Source organism: Vidua macroura, chromosome 9, assembly GCF_024509145.1.
Source record: "Vidua macroura isolate BioBank_ID:100142 chromosome 9, ASM2450914v1, whole genome shotgun sequence".
Taxonomy (NCBI): domain Eukaryota; kingdom Metazoa; phylum Chordata; class Aves; order Passeriformes; family Viduidae; genus Vidua; species Vidua macroura.
The window spans coordinates 18,279,169-18,303,861 of NC_071579.1; the positions used below are offsets into that span (position 1 = coordinate 18,279,169).

The following is a 24,693-nucleotide window of genomic DNA, read 5'->3' on the forward strand; positions in this document are numbered from 1 at the left end:
TCAGTCTTTCAAGACTTAGCAAGGCCACGAGTTTTACTAAGATAAAGAGTTGCAGAAAATTTACTGCTAGATACCTGAATTAGTTTTTAATTTTTTTTGCCTTTTAAAAAATCCACATAATACTAAGAAACCATTAGTTTTGCTTTTCTGGTATTTTATCTTTTTGCCTGGAAAAAGCAATTTAGTTTTAGTTTCACTTGTCACATAGAAATGTTGGAAAAGGTACAGTTTATGTAGCTGCAGGTTTTATTGATCAGCAAGTTTTATCCAAAGTGATAAGCATATCTTAACATATAGCAAGGCTGTTTTAGGTGAAGAATGATTTAAAAACCTGACAGACTAACTAATTCAACACATTTGCAATTTTGTTGCAGTTCCAGTTCTTTGCTGTTAATTAAGTCACTCAATGTATCTGCAGACTGTGACAGGTGTTTAATGAACCTGAATGTTGTAAAGCTGTTTTGGAAATTCTTCTTGTTGCTGTTGTAAGCTAAATTTCCCAGTTCAGTATCCCTCTGTGATTTCCCAATCAATGCTGTTGTTACCATAAGTGTGCATTTCAGCATTCAGTATCATGAATGCATAAATGCCTTGCTGAAGTAGAATAGGTAGCACAGCTCAGAGACAGCAACATAAACAACTGATCAGCTAGCATGAGAGAATATACCATTTAAGCAGTCATGGAAAGCCAAAGCAATGTGGAGTGGCAATTTCCTTGGGAGCTCTACCAAGCACCATTAAGACACTAAGAGATTGGTCTGGCTTTTTCTTCACTCAGCCATAAGTCTGATGGTGGTTGCAGAGGAATGTGGTTGCTAACATTGCTGAAAGAGTCTCCAGAGAATAATGAACATGTGCTCAACTGGAAATGCACAGATGTCCATCTCATCTTTTCCAGATCACTTTCAGCAAGTGGCAAATGATTGCTTTATTCATTTGTATTGTTAAATTCTTACATAGCCATAGAGATATAACATTATTTGGGTTTTTTTCTGCCTGAGGTTGAATAGGCAGAAAGTAGATAGACTTCTCTCTTTGTAATATAGTCTTAACTATTCTGAGTCAGGTCTTATGTTTAGCTTTTTCATTAATATTATTGCTGTTGTTGTGCTGATCTTTAAAGACACTTTGTGTGATTCACTTTTTTTTTTCCTGTCATAAAGCTGCCTAAATAAATCCCAGAAATAAGAGCTGTAGTGAGGGCTCTGAAGGTACATTAGAAAAGGTTAGCATGCCCACTGGAACATAAATTTGATTCTTCACATGTGGTATTTACAGTCACATCTCTTTTTTTCTTTTTTTCTTTTAACTCATAGAAGTCACTGATAGATGGGAAATTGAGTAAAAGGACCGTTTAAAAAGCCACTTTTTATGGCCCTACTCATCATAGAATAATTTCTTTAAGCCAAATTTGATGCCTATAGAGAAGTGCTGTTATGTAACCCTAAGGACAGGAGTGATGGTCTCTGAATGTGCAGCTGCAGTACAAAAGAAAGCTTCTTTAATTGGCATTGCCTAATACACTGTGATCTTCTCTTGAATTTACAGGAGAAGAGGCAAGTTTTGTTTTTTGTTTCTGCTGATAATGTTGGGAACTGTAAACATGGAGGGCTTATGATACCAATGCATTGTTTTTCCCTAAGAAATAAATCTAAAAAATATTGTGGTTTCTCTCTGTGGTGCAGAAAAAATGCCACATTCTGTTAGGAGCCTTTAAGTTACTCTGTTTCACCAAATGCAGTCACTTTTCTTGCTGTTTGATAGGGAGACATTGGGCCAGCAGGACCGAGTGGACCATCAGGAATTCCAGGGCCCACGGTATGGTACTTAATCATCCCACAGCAGGTGCTCATGCTGCTTTCCAAATTATAGTCAAGCATTGGATTTATGTTTACTCTTTACTTTAACAGGGTTTCCCAGGGAGTGTGGGACAGCCTGGAATGAAAGGTGATAAGGTGATTTAAATATTTTCATTATCTTGGAGATACATAGTTCTTTCAGGCTCCCTTCATTAAAACTTGAGCATAATGTACTTGGCAAAGCCTTCCCTTTATCCTTTTGATTTCTTTTGTCTTCTGACTCTTATTTTTTAAATTTATGTCAGACTCATGATCTGGTAGCTTAGACAAGATTTTTTCTGAATGGAACACTAACTACTGACCATAATAATATCCAGATCTGTGCCTTTAGACTTTCCTTGAAGAGGTATTTCAGTGCAACACCTTGCATTGTCAAAGATCTGTGTTAATTTTAAATAGTGAATATTGAATTAATCTTTCTCTATTTCTGAAAACTACCCCATTTTAAGCCACACACATATGTCTGTATAAAATTATATATTGTTTAGGGTGAAAATGGCCTGGCAGGAGATCCAGGAGATATGGGGTACCCAGGAGACAAGGTAAGTTATAACCGCATTGTTTTACAAAATTATCCAATTTCAGCAACTTCATCAGGTTTCTGAGTCTCTTAAAATGCAGCAGGTTGGTTGCATAAAACTAGAATGCAGTAGTAATACTTCCTGGATATCACTGTATTAACATATTTTTAAGAAATTCTGTGCTAATTAAAACTCAGTTATGGAAAGTGTGCACAAAGACAAGTAAAGGGCACAGCAGAACTCTGGCAGCTGTGTGTATAGAGATGCATCAAACAAGGATTATGGTGTGATCTCAGTCTTTCTAAGGAACTGTTGTAAGAGGTATTTTTCCCTTGACCCTTGAGGTTCATCTGCAGCTCACCTGGCCCTACTGTGGTTAGCAGCAGCACACGGTCTGGCATGCTCCTTCACATCATCAGACTGAGATAAATAAGGATCTTCTTTCCTGTTTGGCTAGTACATCAGAAGTCATTGAAATAGCACATCCTGTGAGAACTCTTTTGATGAAAGTTGAATGTTAGAAGATAGTTTTCAACCTGAAGAATTCTTTTGAAGCCCGTTTCAGGTGGCAAAATAGAGTAATTTATTGCTTCCAACATAACACAACAATTAATTTTCATGTGTATTTATTATCTTTCTTTTTTCAGGGTGCTCTTGGTTTACCAGGACCCCCAGGGATCAGAGGAAAACCAGGACCCCCAGTAAGTTTACACATCAAATTTTGCTCTCAGTATATCACTGTATGTTGTTGATACTTGATATTTTTTACTACTGTTGATATTTGACACTTCTGTGTGATTGTTATGCTCACAGTGCATGTAATCCCCTAGAAGTGACCTAATTCAAAATGCACAAAGAATAAGGTTTAAGCTGCTTTTATTTCTAGTGACTGCTGTTAATGAGCGAATCAGATCCTAAAATGTGAGACTTGGTTACCAAAATCAGTATATGTGTCAAATTTTAATAGAGTGCTTAGGATATTAGATATTCTGTGACAATGGGGAATGGACATGTAGGCAATATTTGAAACAAATCCACTGAGAGCTTTGGGAACTTCCAGATGACCATTTGGACTAGCTGGATTTGGAGGGAATGTGTGAGATCTCATTACTAACAGTCAGTCACTTCTCACAGGGATGAGAGTACTCATTAATTCCTGTATTTACTGATTTTTAGCAGCTTTAAAGTGCTGTGCACTGCTGCCACTTCTGCTGGGTTTTTAGATGTTGAGGCAGAAAAGGCATATTGCACTGGGTTACCTGGCACTTCCTCACCTGTTTTAGTGCTAATATCTGTCTCTTTTCAATATAAAATTAAAAGCTGCCAAGACTCACTCCAGTGTAAATTTTCTCATGTAAACCAAGCCAATAACTGGTAAGCCTACTTAGACCTCATGAATGTCATGGGCCCTTATATTCAATAATGCTTTCCATGTCCTATAGAATTTATAGTATGAACACTAATCCTGCAATAAACTTATGCAAATTTGCATAAGCATAGATGGGAAAAATCATATTTTTTGCTTTTAAAGGTACAAGAATTTTCATTTTAAGATAAGCATGTGAATCAACCTGTTCCTGAAAGAGTTGTGGATTTTAAACACAAGCTGAATGTGACCAACCTCATGACTTATGTTAAATTAAGCTATGAGACCTCAGTCCTGCAGTAATAGAAATTTATCTTTGTAGAATAAATTTACAATGAAGTCATTCATGTGAAAAATTATAGAAATGTTTCCCAGGTCAGACCTTAATTTTGCTCAAGTGACATCTACTTATGGTGGCAGAAAGATTGTGAAAATGTGGAAGAAGAGATATAACTTAGAGAAATTGGCCCATTTTTAGATGAGTTGGAATTTGTATGTAAAGAAGCTACTGTTACATATGGATAGTTGTAATTATAATTTTGTTGTCATTAATCACAAAACTGCCAATTTTTTGGCTATGATTGGATACTTAAAATTTATAAGTGTGTAAACCAATATCTGTAACAGTTACTTTCTGGATGTTTAAATAATATGTAGTTCTTATTGTGAAAACCGCTATATATTTAATGGGGTTTTTGTATGGTTCCTCCCAAAACTCCCAATTTTCTCTGTCCTAAACTAATTTGAATTTTTTTGTTGTGACTTCAAAGAGATATGAAGAACTAGTTTTAATAGTGTCTGAAGAGAGGCAGATATAAAATTTCCTACGTAGTGAAAAAGTAATCTCAACGTTTCTTTGGCCTTTTTGTTAATAAATGTTTTTAAAATCTTCATAACCCTCTATTGTTAAAAATAAATTATCATCAGAAACATGATCTGTTTGGATTTTTTTTAAGGGGAAAATTGGAGAACCTGGACCCCGTGGACCATTGGGTCCTCAGGGACCTGAGGTAAGAAATTGCTTGATAGTGGTAAATTGAATATTGGTTCTAAATTATGAAAATAAGAGCTTAATGAGTTTGCTTCATAAAAGACTGAATTAGGGAAATCTTAATTGAATTAGGGAAATCTTTTTATTCAGTCATATTTGATGAATTCATTCTCCTGCATAAAGTACAAAACATTCTAGCTCATAACTTTTTTCTGCAAAATATTAATGTACAGGATCTTTGAATACAAAGTAGTTCTTCATTTGCTTGTGTGTTTAGGATTTGCTGTCTCCTGAATCCTGTTATTATTGGGTACACCTGGAATGAGACTCATGTGATTTCTCAGGCACACTTCCATTTGTAAATACTAAAACATGTTTCCAAATGGGATTTTCCATTTTCCAGGCCTGGTTGCATATTTATCACTTACAAGAAACACAAAGAATAAACCTCAGTCACATGGGAAGTGTTGCCAAGCAGTTGAATCTAGAAGTGAAGTTTCCTAAGAACTCTTTAGTGCTATGGAAGTCTACGCAGAAACTCAGTCTCCAAAATGTCCCATTTTGGTGATTTTTTGCATTTATACCACAGGTTTTAAGGAAAAATGCTGTGGTCTGTACCAGAAAAACATGTCTATACACAGACACATGTATTTGCTGGAGAGATGAAAGCGGAAATTGTGGATTGTTCTTTCTAATCAGCTTCCTGCAATGAATGTATTTTGGGTTTTGTTTGGTTTGTGGTAGGGTTTCTTTGTTTGTTTGTGGGTTTTCCTTTTTTAAAAAAAATATGAATGGAAGACATATATTAGCAATGATCTTTTTTCTGCCTTTACATGAGCATATCTCCTCAAACCAAGGCTCTATGTTCCTACCTTTTTTATTAGGCAAGAGCTCTCATGAGAGAAAACTCACTGGAAGGTGCATTGTAGCAACACAAGGTGATCTTGTGAGAGTAAGTGTCTCTCACTTGGTCAAAAGGTGTGCAGAAGACACAAAGCCTGTGCATGTTGTCCACAGCTGCCACCCTCTGTGGATCAGAGGCCCTTGCATGATTTCTTTGCATAGCTTCCAGCAAGGGAGACTTGAGGCAGGTTAATCCCAAATTGTTGGTCTTGAGGCCTGTGTCCTGCTGCCTCTGCTGGTAGTCCTTCATGGTTCCTTATTCCAACAGACAAGCTACTCCTTTGTGTCTGGGGAAAAGATCATCCTGGGCTGGTTACCCTCAGGGCAGATATGGATGGGAATCTTTCTGTCTGAAAAGCTCAGCATTTCCCCTCGCTCAGGAGTGCAGAATTGCTTCATCATTAGAAGGCAAATAAGGTGCATGATGCTAGATAATTAAAACTTGGGTGTTCAGGTACTTTTTTAAAAATAATTGTCTGCAAAATGGTCGGTTTAAAACTGCAAAGCAATGTTTCTCTTAGCTTCAGTCACGCAAGACAGTTCCAAATAAACTAAGAGGTTTTTCCGCCTTTTACTTCATAAAAATATGGTCACCATATGGCAAAATAGAAACAGAAGGGATGCAGGATAGCAGCATACTGGGATTTTGGACAAATTGAAGGTACTAGAAGTTATAGAATGAAAGGAATTTAAAATAAGAAGCATAAAACTGAAGAGTGTATGTGTCCCTCCTGTTACATTGTCTTATAAAAATAAGCTGCTTGTTGTTGCCAGAAGTTATTTAAACACAACCAAATATATGAAGTATGAGCAAATAATGTAGATTTTTCCACAAGAAAAGCTTACTGTTGTATGTCTGATCATGTCTCTTCTTCCAAAACCAGACAACAAGCAGGTCAGACAGAGCTATTTTCCTTATTCCTGTTTCATTATCTGAATGCTCAGACTTCCTGTGACCCCATGTAGAAAACATGCATTATATCATATACTAAATGTTCCCTTGATGTTTCTGGAAATAGAAGAATGTGATCAATTAGTGTCTTTCAAGGAGAGTACTTTGAATTTAGTATAGATGTGACAATCCATACCATATGCCTTCTATGAAAGATTCTATTTTTAAAAAACCCCAAAACCTATATTGGGATTTGTTGGACTTGGGTGTGAGCAGGAGGAGCAGAACCTCTCAGACTCTACTTCCAGCTATTCCTCTCTCCTTTTGTCCAACATTAAGACAGTGGGATTTATAAATGTGTTCTGTCCCCATTTGTTTTGGGTATATGTGTAATAAGAAACTGGGGATCCTTTGATCTTTCCAGTTACACATTTGAGTGTTTCATTCCCATTCATAAGTAGTCCTGTCCCTGATTTTCTTCCCATGTAAACTGCAGTAACTCTGGCACTCCAGCAGCTGAAATGTGTAACGATCTCTGCACACAGCAGTGGGAGCAGGGCAGGCAGACTCTGATCATCCTCACAGGGTTTTGTGGTTTGAAATACAGATCACCAGTGAGTTGCTTCCTAAATCTTTCCTCTGCAGCTGTGCAGCCAAGGTCCACCAGGTCAGAGTTGAAATAAGTCACCCACCTCTAGCCAGGGTCCATTTGGGACCTGCAGTGCTGATGGCAGGAGGGCAGAGGGAGGGACAGAGGTCTGGCTCTCACTCTCTGGGTTGGCTGCCAGGTGACTCTTTTGGTGCAGGAGTGCTGCAGTGTCAGGCCAAATCCTCTTCTGGGAGTGTTTCTGCAGAGCCAGGGTCTGTCTCGTGCCTGAATGCCTGCTGCTCACCAGCCACTGGGTATACTCAGTGCACACTCTGTGGGGTGTGCCTTCATCAGCTGACACATTGTGCTGCTTTGTCATGCATCTGAAAATGAACCACCAAAATATGACATTTCTGTAGAGCTTTGTTTTATTGCATGACAACTGGAAAGTGCTGGTTTGACTGTTCTAACCCACAATGTCTCTGTTCCCTGTGTACAGTGAAGTATGCAGTGCTTATTGTTAATGTGAATGAAATTAGACAAGCCTTTAACAGGCTTCCACATGTATTCAGAATATTTTGTAGTTAAATTTTGCTCTAGGAATTGCATTTAATTATCCCCCAAAATGAGAGTGATAGTTCCCTTCAGATGTGCCTTCAAAGTGTTATAAATAGGTTTCATCTGAAGCAGAGAAAATGATTCGTTGTCTTCAATAGAACTTTTTTCATCTGTGCAGTATTTGGATCTGAAGTCATTAGCTTACTCCTTCAGGAAGTTACTTGAGTGGGACTGGTGTGTTCCATGCTCAAAGCAGCAGCCTTACAAAAGAAAAGGATACATTCAAGTAACAGTAAAGAGTCAAAAAGGCACACATTTTGTAAGTGAATCAGTGGCTGCTTTGAGGTGTTTTTTTAAAGTTTAAAAAACTTTACTTTTAGTGCATGTTTCACATGCATTATCACGTGATTTTTTGGGTTTTTGCAAACAATGCCAGGTGTGCAGTGATAACATGGCTATTGATTTCAATATTGCATCAAATAACTTGCATGCAAATGATTTGTAGGAAATATAGAAATAAAGATAATTTAAAGGCTGAATTAATTGTGTTTTCTGGCATATATCTGAGGAACTACTCTTGTTGTAAAATTGCTTATACTCTGTACTTGCCTTTGCACAGAACCTTCATCTGATCCTGTCCCAAAGTTCTATGTCTGCATAACACATCCATTCAGAAGAATAATAAACTCTTATTGGAGAATTGTAGTTTTTTGCAGAAACCTTCTTTTGGTGATTTGATTATAATAATTAATAATGAATCTCTAATAAGATATCTTGTTGAAGTAGCTACATCCAGTCAATCTTGCTTCTGAAAATTTATTCTAAATTCTCATTGAAATTAATTGCAATCTGTGATTGAATGAACTCTTATTGGAGCGGGGAAACTGAAGGGGCTGCTGCACTTCCTGGAGACATTTTCCCTCCACGGTGCCCCTCCACCCATGCTTGTCCTGATCCCCTTGAGGGCAGTCAAGGGCATGAAGATGGGTGGCCAGTGATGCTGGCAAATGTCATCTGAGAACAGCTGGAAGTGGGATTCTGCAAATGTGAGGGAATTCCCCATGGAAATGGAGTGTAATGGCACAATATTTATGATATTCTGCTTCCATATTAGCAGCCACCCAGAAGAACAAAAGAAAAACAAAAGCTTTGGCAGAGTGCTCATCACTGGGGCACTGAGATATGCCCTAACATAGTAACAACTTGGCCATCTCTGCATTTTTTTAAATTAAACATTATATTGATAAATGAGAGCACTAAATATGTTAATTTTATATTTAAGTGTTCAGTACAAAAAGCAACACTCCCACAGCAAGGTTAAAGCACATTTGTGTTAAGATAGTTGGCACTTCAGGTTTTCCTGATGCCACATTTCTTTTGATTAAATGTAGTGGATTCTAAAGTGCTTTGCTGGCAAAAGACCACATCTGTAGCAAGATTTTGAAAATAATTTGTATCCTACCAGCTGCTGGGCTTCTGGCTGATGGAAATTAAGACTCTGCATTTCCTCAGAAGTCATAACACCGAGAGCTGTTTCGTTTTGAATAGTCTCTGCTGCAAACTACATTGCAGCTGGAAACTATATATTAATCTCCTGGCCTTTCACTTATGGAAGAATAATGAACTTTTAATCTGGAGTAACTTCCCAGGGAGCTGGCTGCTGAATAACTCATGGCAAATTTAGGTATTGCTAGAGGTGTATCCCACTACACTATGAGGAATCTGACAGGCAAGTGCCATTGCTGAGGTATTTCAAGAGCTCCTTCCTGGTTCATTCTTTTTCTGGAATTGTCTGAAGTGGCTGTTTGTGTCCTGGATTATTACACTTATTTCATGGATTATTAATGTGAGAACATCTTAGAAACAGTGTACTAATACTGCCATAGCATCCACCTTTTCTTTCATGGTTTTGCTCAAGAAAAAAAGTCTTAATGCATCTTCACAGAAAAGATAAAATTTATGAGGATTTAAAATTTCTAAATGCATTGTTTAGTGTTGATGTTCTCAGGCCAGTAACTCTCTTGTATCCTAAGACTTTGCCTGAAATGAAAAGATTTCAAAATACCATGTTTGTTTTACCTGTAATAGTACTTGTCCACACCTACATCTCATGGTCCTTACTGAATTCCCTCTAGAAAAATTTAAATAAATAAATAAAGTAGATCTATTCATTTATGAAAGCATTAGAATCTCTCTAAATTAACATTTTTCTAGGCAGATTGTTTTCTGGAATGTTTATTGCCAAGAGGAAATTGTCTGTGTTAGCATTTAGCACTTGCTCACACATCAGAAATGTTAAGATTTACAGATATAGGAAACAACTCACCCCTTGGTAACTATTTAAGGTCTATAAATAAGTAAATTTAAAATTAAGAAAGGACAAGCAAAAAAATTCCAAGGAATTGGCCTAACTCTTCAATGTATTTCAGTAGACAGCAGTGGCCAGGATTTAAAAAAAACCCACCTCTTCTTTTGAACTGTATAGAAATCAAGGGTGATGCAAGGGAGTGTTCCAGGTGTGAGTCTCAGGGCCTTGGTCACAGGTAAATAATATGTTCTGTGCCACCTAGAGGCATGTTGGAATTGTTGCACAGCTCTGCTTTAATTGCTGATTTATGGCAAAAGAAAGGGAAACCACTGTGATGTGTTGAGAAATGTTGAGTGTTAGAGTTGTTGCCCATCTTCTGAAAACTCAGACCATTTTTACTCTTTAGTGGTTTTCTCTCAGACTCATTAGCATCCAAGTGCTAAACCTGATTTTTAAAACATTGTTCTGTGTATGTGCTTTTTGTTTCAATTATTGGAAAAAGTATGCATATATTTTAATTTGCAATGGTTTTCTCTTAATGAAGAGGGAAACTTGTTTTTCCTAGTGTTAGACCATGGGTTTGCTTAAATGTAGTAATAAATATTTTGCTCAGAGGAAGTGGCAGTCTTCAGATGGTCAAAATTTAATGAAGTGTGGAAGCTTATTAAAAAAGCAAAATCTTGGCAGGGAACTGAATGAGCAGGTCAATTACCAATGCTTTATTTTATCCTACAAATGTAAGATCATGTATCCTCTCTGGATATTTATGAAATTTAACTCTCTACTGTATTGCATAAAGGTCAGTGGCACCATTTTTTTCCTTAAAATATTCTCATTTCTTCTAAATCAATCTAGCTGTAGCTGAATTCCTCTGACACAGAGGCCTCCTTATGGTGTCCCAAGTCAATGCCTACTGGCCAGGTGGTTCACAGTGATAATTTTAGTTGATTCTTTTCCTGTGCACATTTACTTTTTCTTTACTAACAGCTTGACCTGCACTAGAGTGTATTTCACAAAGGCCTGTTCTGAATAATGCTACACACTGATGACCTTCAGTTCCTGCCAGACCTCGATTATCACCTGCAGATTTGGAGGAAAACCTTCTTCCCTTTTTCTTAATCTTGCACTGATCTTGTCCTTAACACGTGGCTGCGGATTAAAGGGCTTTAGCTGCTCTCTCAACTTTATGAAAAGAATAGTTGAATTCATAAATGCAGGACCTGGTGCAGGCTGTTCTTTGGTGATTTTTTGTGCCTCCAAACCAGTGCAATGGTTTAATTTCAAACATTGCTTAGCGGATGAAAAGTCTTATCGTAAGAGAAATTAAATCCGTGCTGACATCTGCTAAATTGAGTTTAACAAAAGCTGCCTAAAATTTGTCACTTATCCAAGTCCTTTCAAGGAAACATAATGGATTTTGACATTTTTTTGGGGATGGTAGAACAAATTTATTTCTTGTTTCTGTGACTCAGGTTTATTAAATGAATGAACAGAATCAAAAGAAGTACATTGAAAACATTCCTACTCTGCAAATCATTTGTCTGTATGATTTCTTTAGGGTTTTCCAGGAGATATTGGTGTACCTGGATTAAATGGCCCTGAAGGTCCTAAGGTAAGATTACATGAAAACCTATTAAAAATAACAGTAAATAGTGTTAATCTCTGAGAGATGGACACTGGCATTATGAGAAGATAATCCCACTGTCAGAATGCAGGTAATTTGCCTCAGGTATTTATATGAGGAAGTTATTTGAACGTTTAATGCTGTCCACACAGTTCTGAGAGTAATTACTGTGTTAGGTGGAAGCATGTAATGGCAAAATTAGTTTGAGAAAATGCTATGTAGCTAGAAAGTAGCATATGTTTCACCTGTATTTAAATAGAATGCATGTCAAATGTATGCAGATCTTTGTATTACTCAGGTTACATGTGTCCTAAAAATTGTTTTTAACAATTTTTAAAAGAAATAGTAGTTGAAGGTATGGAAATGTGTAAAATTCATGCACCAGATTAAATTATAGATAAAATAATTGATATAACAAGGAAAAATTTATCTACAAAACTGTGCCAGAATAATTTAACTTCTGCTCTTTAATAGGCTAAGATTTTAGACCCAACTTAGGCAATAATTCACATGGATAGATTTTTCAATGAAACTTAGTATAAAAGTAAATATAGGAATTTTTTTGTTGAATTGGAAATGGTAGAGGCTAATACAAAAAGTGCAGGTGGTTCAGAAACTAACCCAGAGGAAAATGATTGAATGATTTCTAAAGATTGACTACTTGTTGAAAAGCAAATACCAATGAAGTTCCTCACTCATCAGCCTTGGGACTATTTTTACATTGTATTTTCTGTGGTGAATAGGCACAAGTATGGCAGAATGAAATCTGTATATGAAACCAAGTTGGGCATCTTTAGATTATCTAAAAAAAATGCACTTTTTGCTAATTCATTCCACTTCAGTTATTTCAGACTGATTTATGCAAGGACTAAAACAATAAATCCCATTATAAACTTTGACCAAAGGCAGTGCCAGATCTCTTTAAAATGAAAGCACAATAATGCAGTTAGAAATTAAGTGAAATTGTAGAACATATGAGGCAAAATGTCTCATTAATGCCACTGCTCAAAGCATGAGAGGGCTTTATCTCTGTGGTACATCACTGGGCATTTTTATTCCAGAAGGACTCAGTCAAGTGAGACTAGATGCAGAAATAATACTTGAATGGCTTTATTCTGAGACAAGTTTTTTTATTAGACCAAAATTAAGGCCTTTTTTGACCTTGAAGTAAACCAGAGGGCAGAAACTGGTGAGGCAAAAGAACTGTGCAAGACCAACATTATCATTTGTCCAAGGACAAATCATACAGATTGTCTATTAATAAACAGACATGGAAATTACAACATTTTCTATCAACAGAGTTGTGAAATTCTGTAGCAGATTACTCAAGGATGGGAAGCAGTAAATAGTTTAAAGATATGGTCTTATTTGTACCTGGAAGACTGTAACAATACCTCCACGCCAAAGGTGATCATTCTTAAGAACCTCTCAAATAATCCAGTTGCTGAAGCCATAGCTGATATTTTCTGTATCTCTTCTCTTTCAACTGTGGCAATAGCCTTTTACCAAAACAGACATGAATTGACTAGGAAGGCTGAGAGCTAGTTATTTGAGGGGGCAAATTGAGGATAAGTTAAAATGTGTTTCTAGAGGGTGTCCATCTTCAATTCTGATTTATTTCTTTTCTAACTTGTTTATTTGCATGTATGCCTAATGTAAGCAGCCTTGTGTGAATGAGTTTGTCTGACCATGGCAGTGGCAGTTGTTCTTGTGTTTCTGAGTTACCAGGGTGTTTACAAATAAAAAAAGAAAAAAAAAAAAACCAAAAAACCAACCCTGTGATGATGAAACTCTCTGTCTAGGGAAAATACTAGAAGAGAAATACAACAGTTCTTGAGCTGCAGTTCTGATTTAATTGTCCAAGATTATACATGAATGGCATAACAGAACTAATCCCTGCTGCTCAGTTTCTTCAGTGAGATCGAATTGTTGCACATTATATCCAAGGAGTTTCTGTTAGAATTCTGTTGATGTTTAAAACATATGTTACAGATTTGTTGCCCTTTCACAGATTCCAGAGGAAAAAAGTTACTAAGAGGTGAGCTATAAAGTTTGAGACTCCATGTTGCTTTGATACAGAAATTACAGAGCTGAACCAGATTCAGTGCTCTCCAGCACATTTGGTGTTAGAGACAAGAAGCTTAGACAGCCTGCCCTAGTCAGGGAGAACTGATGGCTTACATTTGAAAAGAAGAATTACCAAACTGGAAAAACTCTTATACTGCTCCCAGTACTGAGGGAGAAGGGCTGCATCATTTTGGAAATGTTTGGCTTTTGGGATTCCCAGCTGCCTTGAGTTGACTAAAATTTTCCTCCAGCTTTTATTTTTAGAAAACTGTTCTCACTATGCTGCTATTTTCCTCATGTTTTTGTTTATGCTTCCTCAGAAGCAGTACCTATTTTAAAAGCCAAGAAAGCAGGGTAAGCTTTATTTTTTAGCAGTTGGTGTGGGATAAATTCAACTTCTTAGACATTTAAGCTCTATTGAGTGTGATCAGCTGTCTCTAAATGCCAGTAGAAGTTCTGGATTGTAAATTTTCCCCAAATTAGTGAAGTAATCAGCAAATCTGATCTTTCTAGATCAATGTTCAAAGGATTAATTATGTAATTTTGTCTACAGAACATTACTCAGCTTGGAAACAATATTTTAGAAGGTGTTTGATCTTGATCCACACTTATTAAAAAATAGCAAAATGCACATTTTTTAAAAAAGAGAATAAGAATGTTTTTAAGAAGTTCTGAAATAACTTTGTTTGTTCCCTATGTTATTCTTTGCTAGTATTTATGTTCTCTAACCAAGAAAAGTGAGAGGAAAACATGGTCAGAATATGCTGACTACCACTGTAGCTTTTCCAGCAGTGTGTGTTGTACCATGGGAGAAGCTAAGAGCTTCCTTCCCCTGTTAACTTATGTTTGTTTGTATAACACATTTTAATAAAGTGATTATTAAGAGTTTCACCTCTTCTGGCAGGGATGGTCAACTGGGAAGTTATGGATGTGAAACACAGGATACCCTTTTTGCTGACTCACATTTTTTTCCAGACACTTTGGCACATGTGTATTGACTACCTTCATTTTCTGTTTTTGCCTGAAACCCCAAGGAGGAGATGGAAATGTCATTTAGTATTAATATTCAGTTTACAATCTGGAACTTTTTTCTGGATTCAGTTCAGTGCAGTGGAAGAGTGTGTAGAGTAGCAGGGCTGCTGCCATTTCCACTGTGCAGTTACACTGCACTGAAATCCTTATCTCCTAAGGGGCTTTGCTGTTAGAATAAAGCAACAGTTATGCCAAGGAGAAAATGTCATTACTAACCATAGGAGAATATTACTTATCTAGTAATATTTTAATTACTGCTGAAAACCCACCTGTCACTTCTGTGGTGGTATGTCAACCAGCACTCCACCCCAGTCCTTCCCAGACTGATGGGCTCTTCGATGACACTCACTACCTTGAGATGGCCTGTTCCATTTTTCTCTTCCGTTTTACTTTGCCTGCTGAGTAAATTGTTACTGGAGCAATGCCTGGACCAATGTCTAGACTTCAGCTTCATTAGTACACAGTTAATAAGGCTTACACTTTCCACCATTGCTTTCCTCAGAGGATAATCATATCTCTCCTAAAGGGCAACTTCTTTGTTCTTGTTGCTTTATCTGATATTGTTAAGCTTAGGTTTCCCAGAACGTTAATATGTTTACACTTTTTTTTGCTGTACTATGCCAGGTCAAGTGCTTTTCCCAATCATCCTATTGTAATTGGGATGCCCAAAGTTTTTGATAGACTGCTAGCTGCAAAGTCTTTTCAACAAAGTTTTGAAAACTCTGGTGTGAGAAGTCATGAAAACTCCTGGCAGAGGTTAATGTGCTTTATCTCTGCATAGCTGATTATAATCCTAATAGAAAGTAAGGGCTGAAAACCACAAGTAGTTTTGGACAAGCTAATGGTCTAAATTCACTTTGTAGTTTCTTTCCATCGCAATGTTGTCTACACATGCTATTCTAAAGACTGCCCTAATAAAAGGTCTGCACATTGATGATGCTTTAATCTTACTATGGTAGTGTGCTTTACCTCTTCCAAAAGAGAGAAGTTGTTCTATCATGTTCAAATATTTTCTTATTTCCTTCTCACAACATAAAAAGAATAATGCTTCAGCAAAATCTATGTAGAAGTTTTAATGACGCTTGGTTTTCATCATCTTTGCCTGGCTTTCTATGGGAAATACTATGAACAATGGTAAGAGATTAGGTCTGCTACCTCAGTTTTGGGTTTTAGTCCAGGTTTGTAAGAGGAGAGAAACTAGACCGAATAATTGTTGATGTAATAATCAGTTGATGTAAGCTCTCCCTGTGTTTGTTTGGATGTCTAGGGAGCTCTGGGTGACCGAGGGCCTCCAGGGCCACAAGGCCCCAAAGGAGCTGAGGTAAGATGAAAAAATGATCCAATTAAGAGATTATGTTTCAAAGTTGTGAGGGGTTAAGAGGGTTAGACAATGGTTAGATGTGTATGGTGTTGTCAAGCAAAATTTGAAGCTTCTTTTGCATTTTGGCAAGTGTTTTGAAAAATTTTTAGCAACCTTATGGGGATGTGCATCCATTATGTGGTTTATTTTAATTTCAGTGGAATCTCAGATAATATATGTCCAGAGCTGTATGTGCTTATTTTAGTTAAACTGGGGAGATGGGAGGGAAGGGGGTTAGCTGTATGGAAATAGAAAGCATATACCAATTCAATTACAGTGTCCTAGATACTCTTAAGTAAACACTTAGACCCTTATTAACTGAAAGGGGAGAAAGGCAGTTCCTCATCTTATAGCTTCATCAAGTATTCTTAATTCATCATCATAAAAACTAAAGCTTATATCTTGTAGGCTAAAAATAATTATCATTAAAAATAATTTAGTTGGTGATTCTGAAGATAGATCTCTAAACTTCTAAGTAGCTAAATGATGGGCTTCTATGACAGATATTGAGTGAGTGGAAGCTAACAGTGGCTAAATGGTCTGTTTCCAGGTGTTTCTATCAGACTTGGACTCAGATAAACACACATGAAATTTAGGATGATGTAATAAATAGAAACAGCTATCTGCAGACTTTCTTTTTTAGATTTGTCATCAAGATCATTGAAGTCCTGATTTTTTTTAGGGAGAAGTAGGACCAGCTGGACCTATTGGAGGAGTCGGCCCAAGAGTAAGTATAAATAATTTTGGTGGGGCAAGCTGTTTTTCAGTAGGAATACCGCTTTGAAATGTAAGTTTGCTGTGAGAAGTGACTGTGATAAAATGGCATCTCCTGACTGAATGTGTGTTTTTCCTCAGAACATGCTCAAAGCAGAGCTGGGAGGGGAAATGATTTTCCATACAAAGGGTTTGAAAGGAAATCACTGCTACAGTGCACAAAATATAGTGCTCCTCTGAGACAGATGAAACTGCCATGCACCTCCTAGGGACTGAACCAGCGGATATGTCAAAATATTTCAACTGGGGAAGAACCTACTCAGCTCACAGGGAGAGAAATATAAAGGGTGTATGCTTTAAGAAATCTGCCAGAAACCTGGCAGATAGTTACTGAAAACAATAAAGCTGGAAAGTCACAATGCTGTTTATGCTGACACGTTTTAAAAGATAGCAGTTTAAAACTGTCATCCAATTCTTTTGTTAGTTATAAAAATATACTATTGTCTAAGAGTATTTCAGTGAACTTGAAGCTTATTTTTAGAAAATTTCTAGGCTAAAATGGATACTAACCTGCTCTAGGGATTACAGGAGTGTCTCTAAGTTTATTGAATGCAATTTGATTGTCTGCCTTTACGTGATTTGATTATGTGTGGTAATCACTGACTTGGCTTTCATTCTGGATGACTTCCCAATTATTGCCTGAGTTTAAGAGTCTTTTCCACTGTTTTCTGCTTTTAGAATGGATATATGCCTGCGTCATTTTTCCTGTTCAGTAGCTAGTCAAAGCTGGGAATTTGCTTTCTGTTAAAAATTATGTTAAAATATTTATTTGCCACATAGATTAGGTGTTAAGACAAACAAACCCATACCAAAACAAAAAAAGGCAAAACACCAAACACAAATCTTTCCACAAAAGTCTCTTTGTTTTTCAACTGAGGAAAACATGCAAAAAATTAAACAGAATTTCAAAACATTCTGTAACTTAGTTCAATATTGAGTTTAATCTGTTTGAGCTTCTGCCGAAAGCCTCATGGAAATTCTTATTTTGGCTGCATCATCCTTTGAGTCTCCTCCTTGGGCAGGGCTTCATGGCTGGACAGCAGCTCCCATGTTGTGCTGTGGCAATTGGAAAAGAAGAAGCTGCAGTGGGTGACTCATGGGCAACGAGACACCAACTTCCCCATCCTCCCCGTCACCAGGCACACACAGGCCACCATCAGCTGCTGTCAGAGTGACCCAAGAGGAAAACTTCTTGTGTAACCTAGCAAACTGAAATATTTTTCACCTATTTTGGGTCAATTTGACCTAAATTATTTAGGTTTTTATTTCTCTCAGTGGGAAATGTGCACACCATTGGCATGTCTTATGGCTCTCTGGTTTTTCTCTCACAACAAGTTGTTGAGAGCAGAGTATGTGCATCTGAAGTGAGCCCCAGGGTTGCTGCCTCTAGCCATTATTTAGCAGCTCGCTGGCTAACATCCCCTCCTGAAATGAGAGACAGGGGAAAAGGGAACTTTGCTTGATGGGCAGCTCTGCCTGTTTTTCCTTCTTGTCCAGGGGCCCAGAGGCTCTTGCCTGGATTCTATGGCTTCTCTTGACTCCAGCTGTTCTACAGCTCCAGGCCAGCTTGTTTGTGCTGCTGCTCTGCACTCTGCTTCCACCTCTGCTCGCCCTTGGTGCTTCCCTCCCACGTGTGACACACACTGTGATTGTGTGGGTGAGAGTCACAACCAGGACTGAAATCTCAGTAGTGTAGCAGGACTGAGTCAGTAAGCTCCTGAACACATCTGTCTTTTTAAATTATGCTTCTTTGACTGCAATTTGATGTTCATTTCATTTACATAGGTTTTTTTTTTCCATTTTCCGTGAAAGGAGTTTTAAGTGGATGTTACATCTGAAAGGAAACACTATCCCAACTGTGTGGTCACTGCAGTAATTAAATAGCCATGGGGGCAGAGGGGGGACCTGAAGAAGTGGTCTGGCCACACATGGCCCCAAGGCACCATCAGCTGTCAGTTCTGTCTTTAGCTGACAGATGTGTTTAACTTGTGTTTTGCAGCCTCCAGGAGTGGGAATTCTTCATTCTCCTCATCAATCTGCTTCAGTTGTTTGCCTGGTTCACGGTCCTTTTTTCTAATGCCTAGCTGTTCTAGCTGAAAGCCTTGTGTGTGTTTTTCTCACAACAGCCTTGCTTCCTTCCCCACAGACTTTTTTTTGTGGGCATGGTTGAATAGGTTAGTCCTCTTTTCAGCCACTGTTACCTTAATTTTCTGGGGCTTGTCTGAAGTAGGTAAAGTATCCTTGTAGGTGATTATTGTAAACCTTTCATTATTCTTATGAAACAATAATAGAGCAGATTTCTAGTGCTTCTGGAGTCCTCATCCCTTTTACAATTTCAGGTCAAAATATCCAATCCCTAGTTCAGGTTTAGGCATGTAGCAAGCTGGCAGCCATAAATTTCACCTCATTTTTCTTCCTCCTCCCTCACCTGCCCTTGTTCCTACCATGTGCTTTTAAAAACATGAAAGAGACCAAAACCCCCTGGGACCCACCTGACAAATGCTGCCATCAAAATAGATCATCTTCTGCTGGAACAGAAGTGAATATGAACCTGCACAGGGGTTCTCAGTCCCAGCTCAAAAAGGAATTTCCAGGTGTCTAAAGCAACTAGAGACAAAACTGAGGATGTTCCCCTGTTTACTCAGGATATATCTCAGTTCCAAAGACCTCTGTTTGTCTCAGCTTTGGGAGAGGTGTTTGAGCTGAATCCTGAATCTGATTGCATCATTTGATGTTTCATTAATTCATTTCCAAACCTTCCCACCCATTCTATTCCAAAGTCAAATACTTACATTCTCTTAAATTAACCCTTCTGCATTAAAAAAACCCGGATTTTTTTGGTGCTTGCTTATTTGTCCTGTGAAAATACAGGAGTTGCCATACTAAAGATGTGGCTGTTTATTCAATGTCCACCCAATTAACCCTCTTTCTCAATGGCTATCAAATATTAACACTGTAACTGTCAGTGTAGCTCAGCTCACTCAATGTAAGCATGGGTTCTTTATTTTTTTTCTTTTTTATCTTCATTGCTGGAGAAGAAAATGCCTTTAAAAGAGTGGAGATTGTTTCAAACCAGAAAGTAAAAAGGAGCTGTTGCAAGTTGATTCCTTTATGAGCGGTATGTGTTCAATAGAAGCTGGAATTTATATAGTCACAAGATTAGCACTTTCTCCTGATGGTAGTGGAAAATGTTCTCAAATCTGCCCCACACCCCCAGTGCAGTATTTTTTTCGAAGTGCCTCCCTGTGGGCTGAAGGCATGTAGGAAGCCTATGGAGGGATTGAAATAGAGTGATAGTGAGAGATATTTATATTAATATGTACCCACCTGTTGTGAGGTGAAAGGAAGCTCAGTTGGTTGCTGTTTCCTGAAAGAGAAGGGTAGAACTTTCAGTTAATATTTTAGGAAACAGACATTTCCTTTGGGATTACCCTGACCTGGAAGAATAATTTTCTCAGGGGTTTGCAAGTAGAAAAGCAGCCATCCCTACTTTAACCTTCTGTCAGTGGCTTTTCCTCCATGTGTAAATGTATTGTATTTCTGTTTAAAGCCAAATCCATGTGTTTCAGATTGCTTTACCAGTTAAATCCACTTGTTCCATTTTCTGATCAACTTCCATCTGTTCTATGTCCTTTGCAGCTAGTACATAGGTGAGGAATGACAGCCAAGAAAACTTTACAAGCTGTAACTCCAGTTCAGCTCTCATAAGGCTTAAACTTATCAAGGTAGTTAATAGGGGCCACTGGTTTCTTTTGATGAATTTCACTTAAAACATTTTTATGTTACAGTCTTGCTGTATAGCAAGACCTTAAATTTCTTTGCAACAAAGTAGTCAAACAGCATGTAGTGACCTGCAGAAGCCCATCACTTGTTCTTTGTTAAGCCTTGTGGCTTAAGATGACTTGCTTTATCTGGTTCTCTCAGAACTTCTCTTCATGGTCTTTTCTCCCTGCATTCTTGGCTTTACCATATATTAGTCCATTGGCAAAAACAAAAGAATGTTCCTCAAGTGATTTTATTTGTTGGAGCTTGTTGGGCAGAATGAAATCACTCAGGTAGGCCAAGAGAATGAGAGTAATAGAAAGGGATTAATACGAGAAGTCATGGAACCTGCTAAGACAATTTAATACAATTTTAAGCCATATAAAGAATTTCTCAGATGCTCAGAAACTAACCTACACATACTCTGAAAGACAGGAACAGAGCAACTGAAGCAAAAGAGCCAAATGAAAAAATGCCATCTCTTTTTAAGAAATGTTTTTTTTTATCTGTTGCTTTAGTTGCTCTTTTCTCAGCTTAAGTGGAATGGAAAACTCTTATTATGGACTCTGGCAATTCCAGTTATTCCGTTTGCTGGAACAGCGGCTGATAATTTCTTTTTAGGACAAATCTGCATGGTTTTGGTACTGAATCATTAAAATGTTGAATTAATTTTCTTTCTCCAGTTGTCAGCCTCCAGCGATCTCATCAGCAACTTGCTCAAGAGCCAGGTCCAGTCCCCTGGACCTCTGCTTGCTGGACCAGGGCCTTTTCCTCAGAGCAGATGGGGAAAGTTTGTCTAGGCAGGGCTGTGCTGTCCAGATAGACAAATGGATAGGCCATGTTTTATGTTGTAGAGGAAGTAAAGTGTACTGGGAGGGAAAGCAATTTCTTAAAAGGGAGACATAATTACGTTATAAATATCTAATTGAAAATTAAGGGGGAAAGCTTTCTGGTTTGTGTGCCTTTGTGAGTCTGTGTGAGTGACAACCGGGGGAGGGATGCATGTTGTAAAGTGCTTCAAAGATCCTGTCCCTTTGTGGCCTCCTGCTCTGATTGATGTTGCTGTATTTCTTCTGGCTACCAGTGTTATTACCACAGTATCATAGCAACAAGATCTGTCAGCAGCAAAATTATAGTGGAGAGAAATGGGGCTCAAAATCATCAATTTTCTGAATAAGGAGGAGAGGGTGTTTGAGCTGATCTTGTCTGGTTGAGGAAGAACAGTTATGACAGCAGTCCCTGAAGTCTAAGCATCAAAATTTATTAATGTTGAGTCCCTATTCTGCTGGAATTAACCAGGAGAGAACACTGCCTTTTTTTTTTTTTTTTTTTTTTGTCTCCCTAATATGTTTTTTGCAAAGTGAAATTGAAACGTGTTTCAATCTTGGATTGTGACAGTTTTTCCTCAGTGTGAACTGCTATAGGACTTCTTACAAATTTTGCTTACTTTTCCAGTATTTCATGAAATATTCAACAGTGTATCTTCAGATACAGATTTCTAAATACACTTGCTTAAATTTTTTGTATTAAATATTGCTAAACTGTGCATTTTTAGTACATGTATTTTGATAAATAGATTAACTGGGATGAAATTAACTTTTTGAAATAAAATATTCACAATATTTTATTCTAACCCTTATTTTAGGGAAAGCCAGGACAGAAAGGTTATGTAGGTGATCCTGGACCAGAAGGTTTAAAGGTAAGTGATGGTTTTATTATGAAATAGAATGTATTTGGGATAGAGTTATACACAGCTATTTACAGTGACATAGGAGTGAAAGCATATGAGCACACATGCTTCCAAAGAATATAAATGTGTATCATACTGATGATTCTGCTTTCTTGCAAGATCCCATTTTGAAAAAGGAGAAAATTGTGCAGCTCTAGGAGACAGGGACGTGTGAGCAAAGACTGCACCTGCTAAAATGAAATCAAACAGTCTGGGAATGTGAGGGTGCCTGGACCAGGGGGCAACAAGGGGCTCAGAGCACTTCCTGCATTGGCAGGATTTTGGAAGTGTGACTGGGGATGAGATGAAGTGCTGCAGCTCAAAAGAGGGGAGCTCCTGGCAGCAGAATTTCCCAGTGCTGATCTGTAATCTGTGTCAACAGTACACAAATAACTGTTCATCAGTTATTAGTAACTGAGATTATTGTCCCAGCCAGATAATCAAAGCTTATACACCCAGCTTCCACCTGTGAAACACACAGCAAAATGTTCCACCTATGTAACAGTGTTATTTTGGAGAACAGACTTAATTAATACTTAATGATGGTTTCAAGATTTTGGGGGAAGGGGAATAAGTTTGTTAAAATGTCATTCAAATGTCAATTTCCCTAATATTTCATAACAGAATTACAGTAATCAATAAAGTGCACAAGCAATATCTACCTTTGAAGCAGTAGCGAAATAGTGAAGGTAATTTGCTGAAAGAAAGATTTAAATAAAAATAGAATAATGAATTTATAGTGTTTGCTGACCTAATGTGTTTCATGAGCACTTAGTTGCTAGTTTTTATTTTTGCAGGCAAATCCTGAATACATTAGGACATCATTTTACCAAATCAAAATTAGCCACTGACAAAATTTGTTTTGGTTACTTAATTTTAGCTTTTAAAGTTTTAATTGGCACATGTAATTTAGAAAATAAAGAGGCTCCTAGGAAAACAGAGGACTTTAATATACACATATGAAAAAAATTACTTTTCTAGTGAACTAGATCATCTGTTTTCTACATTTAACAGGGAGAAAAAGGAGACCAAGGAAACCTTGGAAAAACTGGTGAAGCAGTAAGCTTGAATTCTCTTTCTGGTTTAACTTTTAATTCAGTTTTATTTGAGTGTGAATGAATAATTGGTTGCAGACATTGTCTGATGAAGTTTGCCTGTATTTGGAGCTGTAGTATGTCAGTTATACCTTTGAAATCTTTAAGATTCATACCATTTAAAGAAATTTCCCATTTTAAACATTTTCCAAAATTAATTCTGCTTTTCTCCCAATACGTTGTGTGAATATTGCAGGTGGTTGTAGGGATTTTCCAAGGCACGTTCATGTAAGTGAATAAGTGATCCTTTTCCAGTACATCATTTGGGAGGCTGCATTTAGCCTGAGATGTATTTTGCAGGCTTGTTCTGTCTATGCTCCATAAAATCACAGAGCTCAAGGTGACCTTGTGGTGACACGTAGTCCATCCTCTTCTGTCTAGGCAGGATCTGTTATCTTTGCATAATTTCTGACAAATATTTGTCTAACCAGTTATTAAAAAGTTCCAAGACCAGGGCTTCTCTATTTTTTAAAAAGTTCTTTCACTTGTGTAACCTGATTCCTTTCTGCTGGAAACAGCATTTTACATATGGTGGTTGTTATTCTGTGCCTCTTTCATTCTTTCTTTTCAGGCTTAACAGTCCCAATTCAATTAGCCTGTTATGTTTTTGAGATAATTTAAGTCACATTCTAACTCCCCTGTAGTCTGTTTCCAATTCATCCAAACATCTATGACTCCAGCCCAAACTGCTAAGAATACTGAGAAAGGAAGCATTGCCTCTTACAAGCCTACTTCTTGCATAGATGGGCTCCCTTTTACAGTAGTAAAATCCTATCCTATCCTTCATTTTTTAAAGACCTGATCCCTCTCAGTTCTTCCACTGCAGGTGTTTTTTTAGTTGATAGTTGTCCCTGAAACATACAACTTGGAATTCTCTCTACTTAACTTCATCCCCTGCCCTTTTGTATTTTTAACTTTTGTCTGGGATTTATGAGCAGATGTGAGCATGTTGGTCCATGCTTGAGTTACCCAAATATGGTGTAGAACACAATTAAATTGATTTTATTTCTAGAGTTAACCTATGCTGATGAGAGATACCACATCCTGGTTTGGGCTTAGTGCTGTACTACTCACATAAACTCTGTTCCCCTTAGCTGGGAGTCAGAGTTAGCTCCCCATTGTCTGCAAAATACTGAGCAGATGTACCTGAGGCACCTCATCAAATGGTTGGTTACTGCAGAAATGTTACAAACTGCTTCTTGGTCAAGTCCAGCTCCACTGTGCACTCTGGAGGTTTTGCTCTGGGGAAGGGGACTGAGAAGCT

General features: G+C 37.6%; 1 protein-coding gene across 1 annotated transcript in view; it reads left to right on the forward strand.

Moving 5' to 3' along the window:
• The window catches only part of COL24A1 (collagen type XXIV alpha 1 chain), a 119,402-nt gene that overhangs the window by 43,875 nt on the left and 50,834 nt on the right, over positions 1-24,693 (forward strand). The window contains exons 15-24 of the mRNA XM_053985207.1: positions 1,765-1,818; positions 1,911-1,955; positions 2,348-2,401; positions 3,028-3,081; positions 4,703-4,756; positions 11,546-11,599; positions 15,978-16,031; positions 16,753-16,797; positions 22,252-22,305; positions 23,350-23,394. Coding sequence (XP_053841182.1) covers positions 1,765-1,818; positions 1,911-1,955; positions 2,348-2,401; positions 3,028-3,081; positions 4,703-4,756; positions 11,546-11,599; positions 15,978-16,031; positions 16,753-16,797; positions 22,252-22,305; positions 23,350-23,394 — 513 coding nt within the window. The remainder of the gene's footprint in view (positions 1-1,764; positions 1,819-1,910; positions 1,956-2,347; positions 2,402-3,027; positions 3,082-4,702; positions 4,757-11,545; positions 11,600-15,977; positions 16,032-16,752; positions 16,798-22,251; positions 22,306-23,349; positions 23,395-24,693) is intronic.